Source organism: Acromyrmex echinatior, chromosome 7 (assembly GCF_024713525.1).
Source record: "Acromyrmex echinatior isolate Ae372 chromosome 7, ASM2471352v2, whole genome shotgun sequence".
NCBI classification, from domain to species: domain Eukaryota; kingdom Metazoa; phylum Arthropoda; class Insecta; order Hymenoptera; family Formicidae; genus Acromyrmex; species Acromyrmex echinatior.
The window spans coordinates 4,536,433-4,558,700 of NC_141858.1; the positions used below are offsets into that span (position 1 = coordinate 4,536,433).

General features: G+C 30.6%; 1 protein-coding gene across 1 annotated transcript in view; it reads right to left on the bottom strand.

Moving 5' to 3' along the window:
- Nucleotides 1-22,268, bottom strand: part of LOC105149056 (sodium-dependent nutrient amino acid transporter 1) — a 52,499-nt gene that overhangs the window by 961 nt on the left and 29,270 nt on the right. Inside the window, exons 3-8 of the mRNA XM_087407522.1 lie at nucleotides 13,939-14,206; nucleotides 3,116-3,490; nucleotides 2,809-2,998; nucleotides 2,241-2,417; nucleotides 2,045-2,144; nucleotides 59-330 (exon numbers count right to left, since the gene is read on the bottom strand). Of these exons, the coding sequence (XP_087263648.1) occupies nucleotides 59-330; nucleotides 2,045-2,144; nucleotides 2,241-2,417; nucleotides 2,809-2,998; nucleotides 3,116-3,490; nucleotides 13,939-14,206 (1,382 nt within the window). The remainder of the gene's footprint in view (nucleotides 1-58; nucleotides 331-2,044; nucleotides 2,145-2,240; nucleotides 2,418-2,808; nucleotides 2,999-3,115; nucleotides 3,491-13,938; nucleotides 14,207-22,268) is intronic.

Consider the following 22,268-nt stretch of genomic DNA (forward strand, 5'->3'; position numbering starts at 1 on the left):
AAATTTTTCACGTGCTTGTAACGCATTTTGTAACGTGATTTTCTTTTCGAGATAATACCTGTATAAACGGCAATTTTCGATTCTTTAACATCGCAATCAGCATCCATAGCGGTATTTGAACAACACCAATGCTGAGTATTGTCCATCCAATGGCATGCGCGTATCCCGGCAACGATGTTCCACCGTAGGTCAAAGGCGTTAAGGTGGCTATGGTATAAATGAAGATTGTTATCAATATAAACGGCGTCACTATAAACCAGCATATCCTCCAATAGACGCTTGGCTTTCGGTCCAGCATAAATTCCAAGTCCTCCAAAAAGTTCTCTAGACCTGAATTGAGCAATGATAAATAGAAGCACAAATAGAACTAACAAGTAAACCTACCCAAATGTTAACTCTCTGATTTTGATAAGCTTTGAGTATGTTGATCTAAGCCAAAGAGACACGTATTTTTTTATACGTGCTCATACGATCATTAAAGCGATAAAACATCCTCTTGAAAAAAATTGGTTTTTGTATTTGTGTGCTAATATCATCGAAACGATAAAATATATATTTAAAAGTGTCAAATAAAAGATTTATGATTTTCAATATACTTTAAGTATAACAATTCACTTAGATTTTTCAAAAATGTCTTTTTTCGAAATGTCTTTTTTCTATTTCCTCAATTTTTGAACAAATATAGGACAAATTTCAAAATTTATCCTATAGCAAAACTTATAGCATATTTAACGATAAATATAACCATGTAAAGTTATATTGCGAAGATGCATTTTTTAGAAATAAACTAGATATACCTTTACATCGCTATTTGCGCGCCTCATTGATATCCGCTTCATGGCGCCTATTGCTATATTTGCTTTTTTTAAAGTTTTCTCTTAAACAGAGTATTTGATATATAACGAGTATTTGATAAAACTCTAGCACATGAGTAGAGCGGACGAAACTGAGTCAAGAAGTTATCTACTATTTTACAATTTTCGCAATAGTTAACAAGATATTAATTACCAAAAATCGTTGAATATTGGTTTTCAATAATTTTTTACTCAAGTACTATCATACATGAGAAAATACGGTATTAAAAAATTCTGAAAAAATTCTCAGAACTTTATAAGAAGAAAATAAACAACAATTTTGATCTCTTGCTGTTTTTCTGTAAAATTGATAATATTTAAGTAAAAAATTCTTGAAAACCAATATTCGGTAATTTTTAGTAATTGATATTTTATTAACTACTGCGAAAATTGTAAAATGGTAGAGGACTTTTTGGCTCAATTTAATCCGCTCTATCTCTGTAAGAATTTTCTTATCAAACACTCTATATAAATATATTTTGAAAAATGTATCTTTGCAATATAATTTTATCATAATTGTATTTATTATCAAATATGCTATATAAGTTTTATTATAAGAAATCATAAATTTTTTAAAATTAAAGGAATAGTGGGATTTTGAAAAAACTATCATTTTCGAAAAATTTGAGTGAATTGTGTATTATAAAATACCATAAAACCTTCATTTATATTTTTTTTATATCCTTTGCCGTTTCGATGGTATTAGTACAAAAATATAAAAACCAATTTTTTTCAAGAGCATGTTTCACTCACAGATTTCTATAACTAGGCTGCTGACTCAATGTGATAGAAAGAGATGAACCTTCCTCGCTGTCTCTGTTTCAGTTGATATGTGTCCTGTCTATCGCAAGAGTATCGCAAGAATTTATGTGAAAGCACTACGTTATTATCCATATTCCATGTAATTATACATATAAGTGTAAGTGAATACAAATATAGCGCTGCCCAGCGCTATCTTCAAACATGAACGCAAAGTTGGCAATCTGTTTATATAAATTTGTGATTTCATCCCCTTAACGATCGTATGGGTACATATAAAAAAATACGTGTCTCTTTGATCTAAATTACAACATACTTAAAGCTTATCAAAATCGGAGTGTAACACTTGGATAAGTTTATTTGTAAGATATGTGATACAATTAAATAATTTTTTTATCTTACCATAAATTCTTCTTAAAAATAATTCTTACCATAAAACCATACCACTCCAGTCATCTCAAATGACGCCAGAATGAAAACGACGAATGACGTACCATAATAGTCTACTAAAGTTAATATAAACTGCCCGCCCTGTAAAATTTTTTCATTGCTAAGACTGCATACACATACATACGATGGATATTAAAATTAGTTCCCTTTAATTGAGTAGCATAATTTTATGCTAACCGGTGTTACGTAGACTGTGCCGATTGAAAAACCAAGCAAACAGGTTGGAACTACGATTTGCCACATTTTTAAGCTTGGAAACTGCTCGTTTATCACTGTGATGATGCCCGTGGTCATTCCTACCGCGCTGCCGACACCAAGGACAAACATCATAAAAAAAAAAAGCACGGCGAATAGCTGCAAAAATCATTTTATATTTTAATTAATATTAAATAATATTTCAAATAATATTTTTAAGTAATAATATTTTAGTATTAAATAATAGTTTATATATATATTAGGTGTTGGAATTAATTCGTAGCGTTTTTTAATGAAAGAATGTTATTTATTTCACATGAGCATTAAAAAATACATTAATGAAAGTACTTCCCATCACTTGTAAAACGCTACGAATTAATTCCAACACCTAATATATATATATATATATATATATATATATATATATATATAACGATAGAATAAATTTATGAAGAAGTAAGATGTTATATTAAAAAAAAACATTTGGCATTTTAATTAACAAATAGTATTAAGCAATACCTATATATAACAAAATAAATATTAGTATTACCTGCGGTAGAAAGTTAAATTTCGCTATAGCGTCGGGATAAGACACAAATGCTAAACTAGCTCCGCCTTTGACCACTTTGGATATATCTTGCACCCCTAATTCATACGCCAGATTACCGAGGATCCCGAATATAGTGCAGCCGGCTACCATACTCGTAATCGTATCCAATGAAGTAATTATTATGACATCTCTAAGTTCATATGTTATGTTGAATAGTTTTGTAAAGCCTTTAAAATGCTCACACGTAAACGCATACACAATTTCGTGAATAACTTATTTTCATAATTATATACTTTTCATATTTCACCTGTAAATGTTGTGCTTAAAACTATTATGTGAGGAGTACGTGATGATACTGCCAAAACAGACGGAGAGTGAGAAAAAGCATTGGGTCACAGCTGCATACCAAACGGTCGGCTCCAGAAGTTTGGACCATTTCGGAGTGATGAAATACAAGATTCCGTCCATTGAGCCATCTAGAGTAATCGTATGAACTAGTAGTGCGAGCAGTATAATGTATGGGAAAATAGCTAGGAAATAAGAAAATTTTCCTGAGCTCTTTACACCCTGAAAGAGCACCATGCAGACTGTCGTCCAGCTGCCAAGTAGACATAACGTTAACTTCCAGTCTGGCCAACCGATTCCGTCATAAATATTCTCCTTCTCGTGTAACACCACTCGTCTGTAAATCATTTGATCTTCAGAAACAATTAGTACCTTCTATGTCTATTTTAGTGTAATTACTGTACATCAAATATGATACATTAAGAATATAATTTAGTTTTGAGGATTTTCCAAGAGATGACACTAATGTTAATATTATTGAAGACATTCCAATCGCAGCTATTGTTTCTTAATGCTTTACTATTACTTCATGATATTTAGTCATTTACTAATAATAGTCGCGGTAAACATCGTGTTTATATCATTTAAAAAAGAGATTCTTAAAGAGTATTTTTGACATGCGTCACTTTTGTTTTTTAATCGGAAGAAGATGGCGACTATAAGTCACAGAATTCTGATAGAAACTTATAATAATATTGCTCCATCAATTAAGATATGTGAATATTGGTTCAGATGATTCGAAAGTGGTGCCTTCAATGTTAACGCAAAGATTGCTTGGAACATCCAAAAAAGCTAGAAAATGCAGATTTGCAAGCATTATTGGACAAAAGTCCAGCACAATTCACTTCAGAACTTGCCAGAGAATTAAATATTGATCGTACAACAGTTATTAAACGTTTACATAAGATAGAAAAGATTCACAAAAAAGGGAAAAAGGGTTTCACATCAGTTATTGAAAAATGTCATTGTGAATCGATTGAACATTTGCATTTTGATCACCAGAAAAAGAAGAATTTATTGTATCGAATTATTATTGGGGATGAAAAATGGATCTACTTTGATAATTCCAAACAAAAAAATCATGGGTTGATCCAGGCCAACCAACAATATTTACTTTGAGGCGCATAGCAATATTTACGGTTCGAAGATATTGCTGTGTATTTGATGGGATGAAGAAGATGTTGCGTACTATAAACTATTGAATCCGAAAGAAAAGTCACTGCTGATCGTTATCGACAATTATACAAATTAAAACAAATATTAGACCAAAAATGATATCCAATGCGAGCAAATGACGGAAATTCTTCACGACTATGCTCGTTCTCATGTTGCATTGTCAGTGAAACAAACGTTATTAGAGTTGGAATGGGAAGTCTTACCGCACCCTGAGTATTCTCCAGACATTGCTCTATCTGATTTTCACTTGTTCCGATCAATGCTCTAGAGGATACACACTTTCAATTCCGAAGATGTGCGAAAATTTGATGAAAATTGAATCAACTCTAAAAAAGAATTTTTCTATCGTCGCGAAATCTATCTTTGTTGGGAAAAAATTATACAAAACGAAGAAAATTATATTGATTAAGGTATTCGTTTATTATCTTGTTTAAATAAATCAGTTTTTGAGAAAAAACCCTCAAAACTAAATCACACTCCTAATATATACACTCTTAATATATACTGCTTAAAAAAATTATGGTATAGAAAAATTCTGGGCAAAACTTAGTCAACTTTGACGAAACTTTGCGAAAAATTATATAATTATTATAGAATAACGATTTTTCTTTTAAATTAAGGTTTGAAATCTCTATTTTAAGACGCTACCCAAAAAAAAAAAATTTATATATAATTATATATATTTATATAATTATCAGAGTTGAGTAATAACTAATTAAAACGTTAAAAGTTAAAAAAAAGTTAAAAAGTTAACTTAGTAATAATAACTTTTAACTTAACTTAGTTAATTTTAAATGCATTAAATTTTAACTTAAGTTATGTTAAAAATAACTAAGTAATAAAGTTATTTTTAAACGTTAACTTTTTAACTTTTTTTTTAAGTTGAAAAATTTGTTTATCTCTTTTAAATATCTTAGAAAAATAATTAGATATAATAAGACTAAGGGTCTAATTATATCTAATTTGTTCATATCTTAAGACCATCTTAAGTAATTTTTTAAGATGCTAATACAGCCTTCTGATTAGTTTATACGGTTATGCCTTATCATAAGCCTTAGTCCGGATTTACATAGGTGTTTTAAACCTTAAGTCATAAGAAATTGATTGTAATCAATTTCTAACTTGTAATTGATATTACAGTCAAATATTCTTATCGCATTCGATTGTAATTGGTCAATTTCTTATGGTTTAAGACTTATTAAAAAGTAAAAACCTATCGGGCTATCTGCAAGTCGCAAATCGTGCTGATGTGCCGATTAATAACGCTGGTGAAGCCATTAACGCTTATGCGCTTTAAGCACATCAGCATCCAATGCAGCCATAGTCTATGCTTATTAAATTATATCACATGTGAACAAAAAAATTAAAAATTTAATTTATTTAATAATCTATATGTATTATAGTATTTAATCTCATTAAAAAAAAAATTAGAACATTTTGATCTAAAAAATAATTTTTTTCAAAATTAACTTTTTTTTTAAGTTAATTCCATATTAACTTAACTTACATTAAGTTAATTTTTTATTCCTTCAACTTTTAACTTAACTTTATTAATTTTGTAAAGCTATTAACTTTAACTTTATTCAGTTAAAAAAAACATTAACTTACCCAACCCTGATAATTATGTATAAACTTATATATAAAATTATATTAAATTGTATATAAAATTATATATAATTATATAGAATTATATATAAAATTATATAATTTTATATAATTTTATATGATTATATATGAAATATTGGTAATTATATACATTAATGGACATCGCGCCGATGTCCTTGACATATGTTGTCAAGGTCATGGCCCTGAGTGACCTCCGGTTTTAGGTGGCAGTCGTCTTTTGTTAAAAAATTATTAATAAAAAAAGTTCAACTATATAACACGAGAATTCCCTGCTTTAAAATATATCGTGCATTGTAGGGAACGTCGTGCCAACGACCGCAACTTTGACATATGTTGTCAAACAGTACAATTATGAAAGTCTGATTATGGAACGCCCCTTTGCAGGGAGGGAAGGGGAGGTGAGAGTCGAAGGTGAAAGTCGTGCGCTCTTTTGCAGGAGACGAAGGGGAGATGAGAGTCGAAGATGATAGTCGTGCGCCCCTTTGCAAGGGGGTAGGGGGGTGAGAGTCGCTTCGCATGGAAAATGCACATCGTGTTTCTGCGTGTAAATTTCAATAACGCGTATTGTCTCCGCGTTGCTGCTTGCAGTTGATATTCCTCATATTAATGCAAGCCCTAATTTCTTCCTGCAGAATGTTATTTCAAATTTGTACTAGAGCTCGTGATAAGTTTCTGAGATTGATAGGTTGTATTGTCAAATTTTTCTATCTATGTTATTTAGTACAAATCTGGAATGACATTTCGCAGGAAGAAATTAGAGTCTATATTAATATGAAAAATCGACTACAAACAGTAATCAAATGGAAGCAATACGAGTTACTAAAATTTATCCGTAGAAACACGATATGTAAAATCTACATACACACATGCAGAAATATGATATGCAAAATCCATCTAGCAATCTTGTTATGGTGTATATCCGGTAATGCAGATAACTTTAAAGTGCTGTAACTTTGTGAAAAAAATCGCAGTAACTCGTTTTTCTTTATTAAAGGAGAAAATTCAAACTTTACGTCACTGCGAATGGCATTCCTCCCAAAAATTTTATAAAGTCCATGTATTCTGTCAAATTTTGTAATTTTCAATATGATAAATATACAAAAAAGTAAAGATTTCAAGCTTTAATTTAAAAGAAAATTATGATAATTTTTTGCAAAGTTATTGTTAATCAAAGTTGGCCAATTTTTGTCCACAATTTTTCTATGCCATAATTTTTGTTAGCAGTGTGTGTGCATATATATGTGTATGTATATATATATTGTATATACAGGATATTTGGAAATTAGTGATAAGTCTTTCTCACATGTGGTAGAATGGATTAAACTGAAAAGAAAAGTCCATTACCATTTGTCAATTGTCGCAACGGTTAACGAGTTATTAACTTAAGAAAATAGCCCATCGTTAAATGCAAGCGCGCTACAGGATAGGACTGTCCAGCGCGGTGAGGCGCGCCTTCGCTATTAAGCCGGCCATTGCGACAGCCAATCTGAAGCTTGCATTTTGAAATCAACGCCTCATATTGGCTGTAACAATAAACTTGCAACTAATGTTTGAATCGGCTTTAGGCACATAATGTCTAGTGACAGCAATTGCCGCTTATAAACAATGTGTCTAGCAACAGCGGACGCGCGCCTTGCCGCGCGAGGCGGATATCCTGTCGTGCGCTTGCATTTGGCGATCGTGCGCTTGCATGGGCTGAGCGAATTTAACTATTTTCATAAGTTAATAAATCGTTTTATTAACCATTACGACAATTGTAAAATGCTAGAGGACTTTTCTTCTCAGTTTAGTCCATTCTGCCCTTGTGCAAAAGATTAATCACAATTTCCAAATACCCTGTATATATATATATATATATATATATATTTAGAGAGAGAGAGAGAGAGAGAGAGGAAAATCGCCAATATTAACATAGATCTTTTAAAGCGATACCCGCTTACTTCTCAAAAATTAACTATTGTACTTTATTAATATTGATAAAAACATGATCTGTTTAGTTAATTAAAAAAGTATGGACGCATTTGTATTATTTGTAGCTTGTTTCTATACGAAATCAGTTAAAAACGAATTCTATGAATATGAAAATAAAGTTATTACGATTTTGTTTTGCAAACTGCGTAATTTAAATAATAACTTATTATTAATAATATTACGTTGTTTTAAATGCTTGTTTCCTAAATCAATTTTATTTATATTATTTTCTTTTTTAGTTTTTTCATAAGTAAGCAGTTTAAATATAAAATCGGGATGCAGTGTAAATCGACATATCTGTCTGTAAAACAAACCATGAGCTAATTTAATCTTTGTAATGTTGCACTTTATAATGTCAGATAACTTTCGGAGTTGAAGGCAATGACATATATATGAGAAAGCCCTTGAAAAACTATTGCGTTATATATTTGTATCTTGCAGAATAGCATAAAGTAAATACTTATAATTCTACAAAGATGTTTTATATCGAGATAAAAAGAAAAATCTGGAAAATCTTATATACATTCACTTGTAGGTATTTTATACAGATAATTTTTAAAAAGAAAAGAATAGAAATATGTGACATATTATTGCTCACTGTATCAGTTTTGGAGTCCATTTTGTCAGACGCTCATTTTTGTTTATCTTATGAAAAAATTAATTATTGCAAAATTAATAAACAGTGTTATAAAAATTGCTTATCTGATAGAAGACACTTTTTAGTGCGTATTTAGGTATTTAAAATTTTATTTTTTACTTTTTATTTAAGAAATATTGTCTACAAACAAAATGATTTCAGTATCGGCGACTCTTTCTCGTGTGTGTGGTGTGTGGTGTGTGGTGTGTGGTGTGTGTGAGAGAGAGAGAGTGTGTGTGTGTGTGTGTGTGTGTGTGTGCATATATTATTCATATTCAATATAACAATAACTGCACTGGAACAGACATATATATATATGTGTGTGTATATACATATATATATATATATATATATATATATATATATATATATATATACACAATATGTGTATACATATGTAGGATAACTCGGGCAAATACGCCGGAAAAATCAGAAAAAATAAAAGGAGATAATTTTCCCGCAACTACTCTGTTATAGTACTTTATTATGATTTCAGTTTCTTACTGTTAATATTAATGAAATTATTGTGATTTGAATCGATTTGTCACTGTAATAAGTAATGCCATCATAAATTATAATCTACATAAAATGATTACTGTAGGGCATGTGTAAAAGACTTAGTGGTTATTTTGTGATACATAAGTGTAAAGGAATAATAAAACATGTTGTATAGCAAAATACAAGTGCTTTGCTTTTGTATTCTTTGTTTAGTTTGTGTCTTGTACCTATATCCCATCTATTTGGGATATATGGCATTTTTAGCGGGCGAGATTTATGTCCAAAGCATACAAAGTGCGCAGATTGGATTCAGTGCACTAAACGCATTATATGAAGTATATATCATGTCATAACACTTGTAATATATAGAAGATTACAATTATTATCTATTATTTCATATACATATAATATTTATCATTTTTGTTCCTTAATACTTTACAAATACATTTCATAAATTATTGTGTCATTTTATGTCTTATTTATAAGCATTATTTGCAAGGGAAGTAATTAGTTATTTATAACTAAGTTACAATTACAATTACTTTTTTTCAATAATTATAACTTAACTTAGTTTCTTTTTTTGATTATAATCTGAATACTATGATGAAGACTACGGTCCACTTGATGCTACAAATGCTTCGAAATATTTTTTGATCAGTAAATTGTAAACGTAAATTATTTTTTTCTTTGATAGAAAATAATCTAATGATATCCATGTCACTCATATTGTTTTGTCATGAAAAATAATTGAAAAACTTTTTTGATAATTGCAATGAGTTAATTTTTAATCTCGGTAACTTGTAGCTGTAACTAGTATTTTGAAAAAAAAAACTGTAACTGTAACTAATTATTTTTACTAAATAACTTTCCAATCCTAATTATTTGTAAATTTGTCATGAGGCGTATATATCCTCCTATAAGTAACCGTATATCTCATCCTTATGAGATATAGGTACGACAAAAATGCAAGGGTTTTAAAAAATTCTTTTTTTAATACGAAAAATGAATATTTTGGATTTCTAATATTTTTTTCATAGTAATAGACAGTACAAAATTTTTACTGATATCGTTCGTTTACTTTAAACATAAGTAACTAAACAAGTAAATAATACTTAATAAATTAATTAAAATTCGCTCGTTTTTTGCAAAATGTAAAAAAATAACGGCGGTATTAAAGTTTATATAAAGTAATTTAATCACATACAAAGTTAATATGACAAACAGTGAATATCAGAAAAACTTAATGTAATAAATCGTACGTTTTGGAATTCACAGAATTTTCTTCAGCGCTTCATAAAATATGTTGCATGGTAATATAGATGAATAATCTTACGGTCTGCGAGACATAATGTGGTATTATTTCGAAGAATTGATCCTCTTGTTTTTATATGAATTGTGTCTAAAGTGAAAAATTCATTATCACAATATCAGAAAGTCGTAAAGTAATGAAAGTAAATTGTCAAATTGTTCTCTATTGTCCATCTTTGTATTAAGTCAATTTAAATATTCATAAGACGATTGAATTTCTACTTACAATATGCGAAAACAGAAGCATTTTACAAATTCATCTGATACTGTTAAATGCAAATGTTACAACTAAATGATTAGCAACTAAATGGTTATCTAAAGCATTGGCTTGAAAAGATCTCATTACAAGAAAAGGTTATTTTGTACTAATTTCCAGCGACTCCAATTTACTTAGAATTTACGGATTACCTAAAATTCATGAAGAAAACATTCCATACAGAATTATAGTCTCCTCTGTCAATACATCCCTGTACCCCATAGCTGCCTTCTTACATTCTGTCATTCCTTCTAGTAATAAGGAGAATCCACGACAAACTCGTAACAGCTTTGATGCTTTCAAATTAATATTAAATGATATTGAATTATTAAATGATTGTTGATCACAGATATTGACAATTTGTTTTACTTTCACTTGATGTTATTTCTATGTTTACGAACATTCCACTAGATCTTGCAATCAACAGTATTGAAAAAAGATGGCCCTTAATTTCAATTAAAATCAACATTCCAAACGTCGAGTTTATTGAGATGCTAAAATTTATTTTTACTACAATCTTTTTTACTTTTAACAACAAAATAAACAAATTTTTAAGACACTTATAGGGTCCCCACTGTCCCCTATTTTAGCTAAAATTATATTGTGAGATTTAGAGGAAAAGGTTCTCGACACATTGAATTTAAATCCTATAATTTATCAACGATATGTATACGTAGATGACATCATTATGCGCCAAGAGAACACATTGATGACATTCTCATTTAACAGCTTCCATAATAGGTTACAATTTACTTTGGAAATTGAAAATAATAGATGCTTAAACTTTTTAGACCTATTATTGAAGATTGAGAATAATAAAATAATTGTTGACTGGTTCCATAAAAAGATGTTCTCCGGCAAATATCTTTCCTTTCTATCCAATCATTCGATTTCCCATAAAATTAGTTCGATTCTTGTGGACAGAGCCACTCTTCTTTCTCACCCTAGATTCCATAAAAAAAATGTTGAATTTGTTATAAACATTCTCTTAAACAATTTCTCTTAAACTACCCTTTATCCTTAATTGCATAAATAAAAGAATTAAAAAAATTATACATGAGAAATTAAACACACAGAGCGTTGACAATGATCTCGGACAATGCAATCGATTTAAAAAAAAAATATTTTGTGGTACCTTATATATACCTAAGGTTTTGTATTCCATCACAATTTTTAATAAATCAATCTTCACAATTAGCTACAAAATCTTAAACACGTTAAGCTCCTTCATCAAAGTACACAAATAAACTTAATAAATTCCAAAATCAGAACGTTGTCTATCAAATCAATTGTCAAGATTGTGAGGCGTCATATATGAGGCAAACGAAAAAACAACTTAAAACCCATATAAATGAACATAGAAATAACATTAAGCAGAGTTCCTCCAGACTCTCCGTCATCTTCGATCATAGATTGAATTGCGATCACAATTTTGAAGGAAGTCTTAACTCTAGATATCGAAAATAATTACAACAAAAGAATTATCTCAGAGATACTACACATTAAAAAACAAAACAAAGGCATTAACTCTCAGAAAGACATGGATCGTTTGGACGACTCTTATTGTTACTTATTGAAAAATCGTCAGACAAATAAACAAACATCGATCAGATACCCTTAATATCTGTCTGTCACCATTGTAACACTTGCGCTCAACAGTATCAGACGAATTTGTAAGATGCTCTTGTTTTCGCATATTGTAAGAAGAAATTCAACCTCAATTATTTTATAAATATTTAAATTGACTTAATACAAAGATGGACAATAAAGAACAATTTGACAATTTACTTTCATTACTTTACGACTTTCTGATATTGTGATAATGAATTTTTCACTTTAGACACAATTCATATAAAAACAAGAGGATCAATTCTTCGAAATAATACCACATTATGTCTCGCAGACCGTAAGATTATTCATCTATATTACCATGCAACATATTTTATAAATCGCTGAAGAAGGACCTGTGAGTTCCGAAACGTACGATTTATTAGGGGAGACCGGGGCTAATAGACTCATTTTTTAGTTTCGAATTTTTACAGACAAAATTAAGAAACTTATCAAAAAAATGAATTCTATACCAGTTACTACATACATTTGACTATCTAATAATATTTTAATAATAAGAGGAAACTGATAAAAAAGTGCATTGTTCTAATGCATTCCATCTAATTCAAGCCCCGGGACTGAGGTAATTGTAAGATTATTAAAATAAAGATTAATGTATTTTAAGCTACATTTTTGGCTACATATGAATAAAACTTTTATAAAAATATATTTTAAACACAAACATTCGCTTCGCAGGGCAAAACAATATTTCTTTTTGCAAAATTTGTTCATTTCGTAAAAACACGTCGAATAAGTCTAGTTTTCGAGATTGGACATGAGGGAATTAAACTTATAACATTTACCACTGAAGAAAATCTCTTTAAAGGAATAAAATTTTAAGTAAGTACTATAAGAGTCGTCACTATTATAAATGAGTCATACAATTCCATGCTATGGTTAATCTATTATCCCCATCCGTTCATTTTTTAAAAACAATATACGATAACAAAGACACATAAAAAACAAAAAAAAATCTATTAGACTGTATTAAGTAAGAACATTTACTATCTAAATAGAAATCAAATATCTCAGACAATTGTATACGATTGTAAAAAACTTTAAGAATAAAAATATTTACTTAGGTGTACGATTTTTTAAAATTGTGGGAAAACTTCTATCATAGATGTGTTCGCAACAAGATGTTGCAGCAGACTTTAGCGGCAGTTGCTGCTGCATGCTCAGACATGTTTTGTTTTTAATATAGCCTCGATTATTCTACTTACTCCTATATTCTGACCCCGATCTCCCCTACATTAAGTTTTCTTGATATTTACCGTTTGTCATACTAACTTTATATGCGATTAAATTATATAATCTTTATATAAACTTTATTACCGCTCGATTCAGACCGTCATTTCTTTAATAAATTAAGTTCTTGACAGGTGCGGCGTATATACCGGAGTTGTTCTATATATAGATTAGCTCATGATTCGCAAGCTTTAATCAGAGATTTTCCAATCAATTTCCAATCAATCTACTTTTCCTTAGCGAAGATATCAAATAAAATTATCATTTCAAATTTCTTATTTCTAATATTTGGTTCAATTAGGTCGTTTCCAACATGAGTCTTGTTTATTTGAAAAAAACTGCTTTATCGTGAAAATTAAGAGTATGAGTTAATTACAGAATGCATTCATTCTCATCATAGTTTACCAATCATTCTTTTGAGAATACGATAAAATAATGTACAATAACTTATGCTTACAAAAAATATAGTTCAGCCGAGCTTTGAAACTTATTGCTGCCGTTTAAGAAATTATTTAGAATGTCAATATTTTCTTCTGCTGCATTATCTGCGCTGTGATTCCTTTTGGTACTCGAATCAACACATGCGTCACCCCATTCCTTCAGACAGGTAGCCCAAGGCAATTCGGCGGAAAAAGATGCGATCAGATAATAAAGTGTTAATGCCATCAGTGAACTATAGTAAGTTGCCAATGCTACAGTCGAGCAGAATTGCGCCCATCCGACTCCTGTTGATGCAAAAAGTGTTTTCGCTTAAATAAGAACATTTATAAGAATTTATAAAAATTTATATCTTCTATGTTAACAATTTTTATAGGAAATTAATTTATAACTTAGAGGAACTTGTCCCAATAAAATTCCAATTTGTTCCAATAAAAGGTTCACTTAAATAATCTCACATCTTAATTAATTTAATTTGTATGAATTATATAATCATTCGATATTCAGCATATGCTTTAGCTAGCTATGTGTTTCTCGTCTACGCGTGATACAGATTACTAAAGCCATCTATTGGAAAAATAATGGATTTCTTTTTACTACACCTAATACATACACACACATACTGGTATATATATTAATAAATATATTAATAAATATAAAATGTTCGGAGAACAGATAGAGAAAATAAAATGATACGAGAGGGTCCTGTTGGTCTACATTCCGCACATATCTATTCACATGGACTAGTGCCTAATAATTTTTTACTATTTTTTTTTTAATGAGAATATTTTATATTAAATTGATCAGTCAGCGACGTGCGCAATCGGATCCCTCTCGAATGATTCTAAATGATAAAAAAGGAAATCAAATATAATAAAATTGCGAATAAGATTTTATTATTTTCGAAAATTAGAATTTTATTCATGTAGATATCTAAAAAACACGCATGTCTAAAAGACGTCTTGAAAAAGAAATATTTTTGAGATTTGTTTAAAAGACATCTTTAAAACGACTTTTATTTTCAATTTAAGGGAAATTAAGATTTTTCTCAAACTCGCCTTCCTTAAAACGATAAATTTTGGCGAAAAACATCCACTTTGTTCAACGCAGAATATTTGCCGAGAAAGAGAAATCGAGATATTTCGGACAATTGCACATTTCCGTAAAAATTGGATTAATTTTGGACAAAACACTAAAAATATCAGAAAAATCGCATTTGCTGGCTAAGAGAATTTGAAGTTTTTCGAGTAAATCCTAGTTAAAATCAAATAAATTTCTGCATAAAATACCAAATTTCTCCAAAAAAAACGCGAATGATCTTTTTGTTAAAAAAGTATATGTTAAAATCATGTATTAATTTCGGTAAAGTCGTTTATCATAATAAATCTTATTTCCAGGAAAAATTTGACAAACTATCCAATTGTGCAATTTATTCGAAATTTAATTTCGGACAAATTTCGGAAAAATTTTTTAAAAAATTTTTTGTCATAAAAGATTATTTTGAAATTTAATTAATATTTAATTACTATTCATAATTTAATTTTAATTTTAATTTAATTATTTTAAAGATTATAAAATATTAATAATTTGCCAGAATAGTAGCAATACATATTGGTACACAGTCAATATAAAATTTTATATTATCTAAAATTATTGTCTATAAAAATTTTAAATGTATGACTGTTCAGCAAAACACAAAATTACATCAGTTAGTAATTTAATTCCCACTCAATAATATAACTAACATATAATGCACATGCAGTTATATTACAGTATATTGTTGAGTGCACTAAAAAAAAAATTTGTTCAACTAACTAAACACATTTAGATTTGTCTAATTCAACAAATTTTATTTATTCGAATTCAACCGTCTGCTTAACAAATTGTTCAATATTAAATCAAATCTGCATACAACTAAATGTGTTAGTTGAATAAATTTTTTTTTAGTGTGGGAAATTATAACTAACAAGGGCTGTGTTCCGAAACATTACCCGGGTATCATCCTATCTTTGTTTAAGATTGGATGAACAAAGATAAATTGATATATGGAGGCCCTCGGATAACGTTTCCAAACACAGCCAAGTATGTTACCGGAGGCGTTACGAGGCATTGAATAAGTACGCTTCAAGATAGGGCGCAAAATTTGGAGGGACGCAAAATTTTAATAAACAGAGCTACTCTTATAAATATAAAGCTCTACCTTACTTTTAAATAAATTAGCTAAAAGTGGTTTACTAGAAATCTTTTCAAATTTAGCAATAGCGATCCTATTAACTGTGCCAATATCTGTAGCAATTGAAGAAGCATCTTTTTTAAAATTAAAAATAATAAAGAATTATCTGAGAAATATAATGACGCAGACGTGGTCATGCAATTTAACTATGATCTTAATTGAAAAAGAATTGGTGAACAGTTTTGATTCCGTAATCAGTCTTGACAGTCCTAATAATTAAAGACATAATCAGAATATTTTCAAAAACTAAGGTCAGAAAATGTAATAGTATATTGCATTAAGCATCAAATATATTATTAAAGAAAATATGAAATTTATTCATATTCCTGTATTATGCAAATTGGTAGAAATTTCTTTTTTTTTTTAGTTGTTGGTTTGTATGGTTTTAGTTGTTACTATTAACAGGAAATTGCTTCAGAGACTTAACAATTCTTGTGATGCGACATAAAAGCAAATTCCAGCGTAGGGCGCCAAAGACAGTCGTAACACCTCGTATATGTTACATATGCAACTTTGTGTTTGCGGGGGGGGGATATACATATATAGACTATTTTATAGTGAATTCAATATTGATGCACTAGTGCGCCTTAATGTAATATTAAAGCCGTTTGAATGTTGATTTAATCTTAGTGGGGAAATGTAAATATTTTGTATTACAAATACATATTTTATTTAACCACATAAAGGTTACATAATAAATATTAAAAGTAGATATACTAGGCGGGTTCTAAGCCATGGGGCTAGAGGGGAATGCGGGGTGCGGGGAAGTACTTGTAGGCGCGGGGAATACCTAACGCGGGGGAAAGAGAGCGAAAGGTCTAATCTCCTACACAATAGGGCTCCTACACAATAGGGCTCCTTTTTTGTTATCAAAATTAGACCATATTTTTCTTTAAAAATGCATCGATAATAAAGGTTTGAATTTGACCATGACATATTTTTCTTTTCTTTAAAAATGTATCGATAATAAAGGCTTGCATGTTAGAGAAAGATAGAGCGCGCGTGCTACGAGTGAAGAAAGGATGGAAGAATTAATAGAGTACGAGTTTCTTTTGTATGATACAGTTTTTTCAATTTTTATGGTTTTTCCTGGCGCATCGAGGCAAAGGATGGGAAGTAAAAGACAATACACATGAAATAAGGCTAACAAAAAATGTTTTATTTACATCTTATTACATCGGTTTTCGTACTTATTGAAAACTAAAGCTAATAGTTCGCAATCAATGAGCTGCTGTCCATTGAAGATGTCGCTATCACATATAATGTTCTCAGATGCGATGTTGGAGAATCGCGTATACTTGGTATCTACCGTATCGACGAGTCGAGCTAATCGTTCGAACGTTACATCGATATACCCGTTAAAGTCAAACATACGGCGTAGCGTCGTTTCGGTCATCATAATGCGTACGGATGAAGAATCGAGACGTACGACCGTAGCATAGTTCAGCATGAAAACACTGACGATTAGCGGTCCAATGCTTATAAAATTATCCTTGTATTCATTTCGAAACAGCTTGTAAATATTTCCTCGCTGCTCGTAGAGGCTCTTCCACGTTTCGAGAGACAGCGATAGTTCGTGTCCGCGATGATCTCCAAGGACGATCTCCACGTAACTCGGTGGGCCAACGTTGATTCCAATTTCCAAAAATTTGTAGCCCGTATTCGTCAGATCGTAACGTCTGCTCAGTAAACGCACCGCACGATGCTCCGTACTGTGTACATACATAATGTTAAAAAACGTTTCTTTTGTGTATAGAATAGTTGAAACTTACATGTTATATTCCTTCTTCACATCGTACTATGCACTGCTCTCTTTAGCGTACATTTTTTCAATCGTTCGTACAAGCGGGTATCGTAAAACTGATTGCATCCGTGTAAATGGTAATACTTTTGGAATCGATGAGAGAAGACAGATCCTCCCCCCTCTTTCCAAGAATTTCGAACATGTTGCGACACTTTTTATCAAGTCTTTCTACGTATTTTCTTTGTCACGAATTTATACATACGTTTATACATACGTTTATACATACGTTTATACATACGTACATACGTTTATACATACGTTTATACACGCATACATACGTTTATAGATACGTTTATACATACATTTATACATACGTACATACGTTTATACATACGTTTATACATACGTACATACGTTTATACATACGTTTATACATACGTTTATACATACGTTTATACATACGTTTATACATACGTACATACGTTTATACATACGTTTATACATGCATACATACGTTTATACATACGTTTATACATATGTTTATACATACGTTTATACATACGTTTATACACACATACGTACGTTTATACATACGTTTATACACACGTACATACGTACATACGTACATACATACGTACATACGTACATACGTTTATACATATGTTTATACATACGTACATACGTTTATACATACGTACATACGTACATACGTTTATACATACATACGTTTACACATACGTACATACGTTTATACATACGTTTATACATACATACATACATACGTTTATACGCACATACGTACGTTTATACATACGTTTATACATTATAAAGGAAGGGAAAAGAAATATATAATAAATACGTTAACGTATTTTTATTTAAAAAATTCTTTTGCAACCACCAGTTATATATTTTCAATACATTTTGTAACGCGCAATTCTTAACATGTTGTCCATATCGTATAATATTAGTAACATCTGGATTAGATAAAGATTCCATGTGTTCTGTCGTAAACTGCATCCAGGGTCTCAATGTACATGCGTTCTCGCTCATCATCCAGAAGCAAGTTCCGCAGCCACGTTCGTTTCTCGCGTCCCTTGACATACACGACAGCATCAATAAATTTTAATTTCATCAATTAAGTAAAAAAAATCCTATATTCGATCAAAGCTGATCTTATTCCCTAAATATTTTGGTTTGAATTTATATACATACGTACATAGACAATTCTATAAGCCACGCAATAAAGTCCTTTTCAATCTTGAAACGCAATCATGGATGGAACTACAGTGGTATTATAAAATTATGTATTACAATTTTGTGTTCATACATGTTCCCTTAAAAACGATATTCATTAGTTGTTGATCACGATTCATTAGTTGTTGATCAAACGAATGTTCACTTATTTATAATCATTGGCGACAAGTATTGCTGAAGTCGGCACGCTTGATTTATGCGAAACTGCAAAATTTCTACGTATCCAACAGAGTAATCTTACCGCAAAACATGTTGAGATTCATCGATTTTCCGTAGAAAAAAATTTTTATATTACACTTATGCAAAATCGTATCTAACGTGGTCACAACTGCCGTACATCGACGTTTCACCGAGAAGAATTTACTTTCATGTGTTAAACTTAAATTATCAACCGAAAAATGCTTTACTATTATATCGTGTACCCACTAACACATGTTGATAGTATTAGTGAACTACAATCAAAACATTTATGACAATTATCAAACAGATATTAAACCATCGTCGAACGTCTATCGAATCACTATCAAAAACATCTTTCGAATTAATGTCAAACATCTATCGAACCGTTATCGAATGTCTATCGCACCACTTTTAATCCTAACTATACACACTGAGTTCCCAGAAACCTCAACTTCAATTTCTAAATCGAGATCTTTTCGTATTTCTTTTCTTTTTCTTTGAACCAACAGTCGTCGAACGGTACCGCCATGTATCGTGTTCAACGAATAGAACCATATCAACGTCGACAAGATGTCCGAAATTGACCCGAGTATGATTAAACATCGCGTCACGCGTATGTAAAACGTATGCATGTACGTACATACTACACATAGCGTACATTCTTCATTTTAAGGACTTCCAAATTAGCAGAAATATGACAGTGGTCTCTCAGACTGACGTAACCTTTGGTGTATTTTTTAACATTACAGTTCAAAGTTAAATAACTGACACACTAATATCAATGGAGCAATTTATTACAAACGTCTGGATTTTAATCGAGTCACTTTCAATGCAAATTTCCTTTCACAAAGATTTGTGAATTAATTTTCACGCTGCGGGCCTTGTACAGATTTTTCTTTATTATTAGGTATTTATATTTTCTCAGCTATATTTTAGTATTTTTATTATTATTATTATTAAATCCTCACTTCTAACAAGCTATGCTTTAATAACGTTTATTATTTCCAAATCTGTGCAGTTCTGAATATTTTTGTTAAATCATACAGTGTCATCTTAAAATATATTAGATGTATCATATTAGATTTATTATTGTACATAAATGCTGCTTTATGTATATTTTATATTATTAATATTTTAACTGTTTTATACGATTTTAGACATTTGCTCATTGGGTAACTAAAAAGATATTGAAAAAATTGCAAAATGGTAGAGGACTCAGTTTTTTATAGAAATAACACTATATGATTAATAGGGCGTTATTTCAGTTTTATAACCTGTATATGTACATATACATACATATACACATATATAGGGTGTTCTGAAATTCGAATCAAAGTATTATATAGCAAGAAAGATCTCGAAAAATTAAGTTAAAAAGTTATTTGTAAATTTTTATTTTAAGCAGAAATTTTTGAAATATGAGGATTCAAATATAACGAGTTACAGCCTATATTTAGATGATCACTTGAATTAGTGAGTGCGCTGAAATATACGCTTACTTACTCTATAATACATATTACCGCATATGCAACTCATCGGCAGGTAGCCCTCTAAGCATAGTCTGTAATTAACCATATTTAAACCTTTATTATTACAAAAATTACTGTTAAAAATAAATAATTACAAGTAACTTTTTCACTTAATCTTTCGAGAACTTTCTTGCTATAGTACGTAGGCTGCTGGCAAAGTTTCTGCAAACAATATGAAAAAAAACATGTAAAATTCGGTAAATGATTTTTAGTAGTATTGTTTTTAGAAGTATTCGCCTTTAAGATCGACATTTTTGCATACGCTCGAACCAATTTTCAAAGCATTTTTTCCACTCTGAGACTGTAATCTCAGAAATCAGTGTACAAAACAGTTTCAACAGCTGCTTCAGGCACTGGTGACTCAAATCGCTCACCACGCATCTTCTTTTTAATGTTTGGGAACAAAAAGAAATCATAGGTGATAAATAAGGTGAATACGGACAATAAGTCATCAATGCGACATTTTTACTGGATAAAAAATCAACAGTTTGACGTGCTGTGTGACAGCTGGCATTGTCATGATGAAGGATGATGTGATGATTTCGGTTTGTTCTACGCAATTCATTTATGATTTCTGGCAAACAAATTGTTGTATAGTAATCTGTATTTACAGTCCTTCGATCCTCTAAAGTCACGATTGCCACATGTCCGGTATAACTGAAGAGACAAGCAACCATTTGCTTGGCAGCACTGCGTGAACAAACAACTTTGGTTGGTTTCGATTCATTTTGAAATACCCCAACAGTGGATTGTTGTTTACTTTCGGGCTCATACGAATCCATAGATCCATGTTTCGTCTCCAGTAACGATATTGTAGACCAAATTTGATCGACCTCGGTTGAATTTCTTGAGCATTTCTTTGCTCCATTTAACACGAGCCTGTTTTTGAGCTTCGGTCAAATTGTGTGGGATCCAACGATTGCAAAGTTTCCGTACGCTCATGCAAGTGATCATGCAAAATCATATGTATTGCTCATGTCAATGCCTAAGGATGCCTGAATCTCGCAGTATGTTATATGCTGGTCTCGCTCAATCATTTTACGCACAGCATCAACATTAGTGGCAACAACAGACGTGGATGGACGACCTTCACGGAATTCGTTACAAAGAAAGGTTCACGCTGAAATTCGGCAAACCAATTTTAAACAGTCCTTGGATGGTGCTTCATCCCCAAAAGCCAAATGAAGTCAATCGATGCATTGTTTCGGAGTTAGATTATATTTGTAAAAAACCATTGCCCGAAAATTTTTACGCGAAATTTCCATTTTCTCACAAAAGTAACTTCTTTTAAAATACTATGCAAAAAAACTAGTTGGCTTGGGTACAAACTGTCAACTGAATTATAAGTTAAAAACGTCTAATTTTACGGATGTGATAGTAGCAGAACATTGGCGCCACTGGAAGTATTA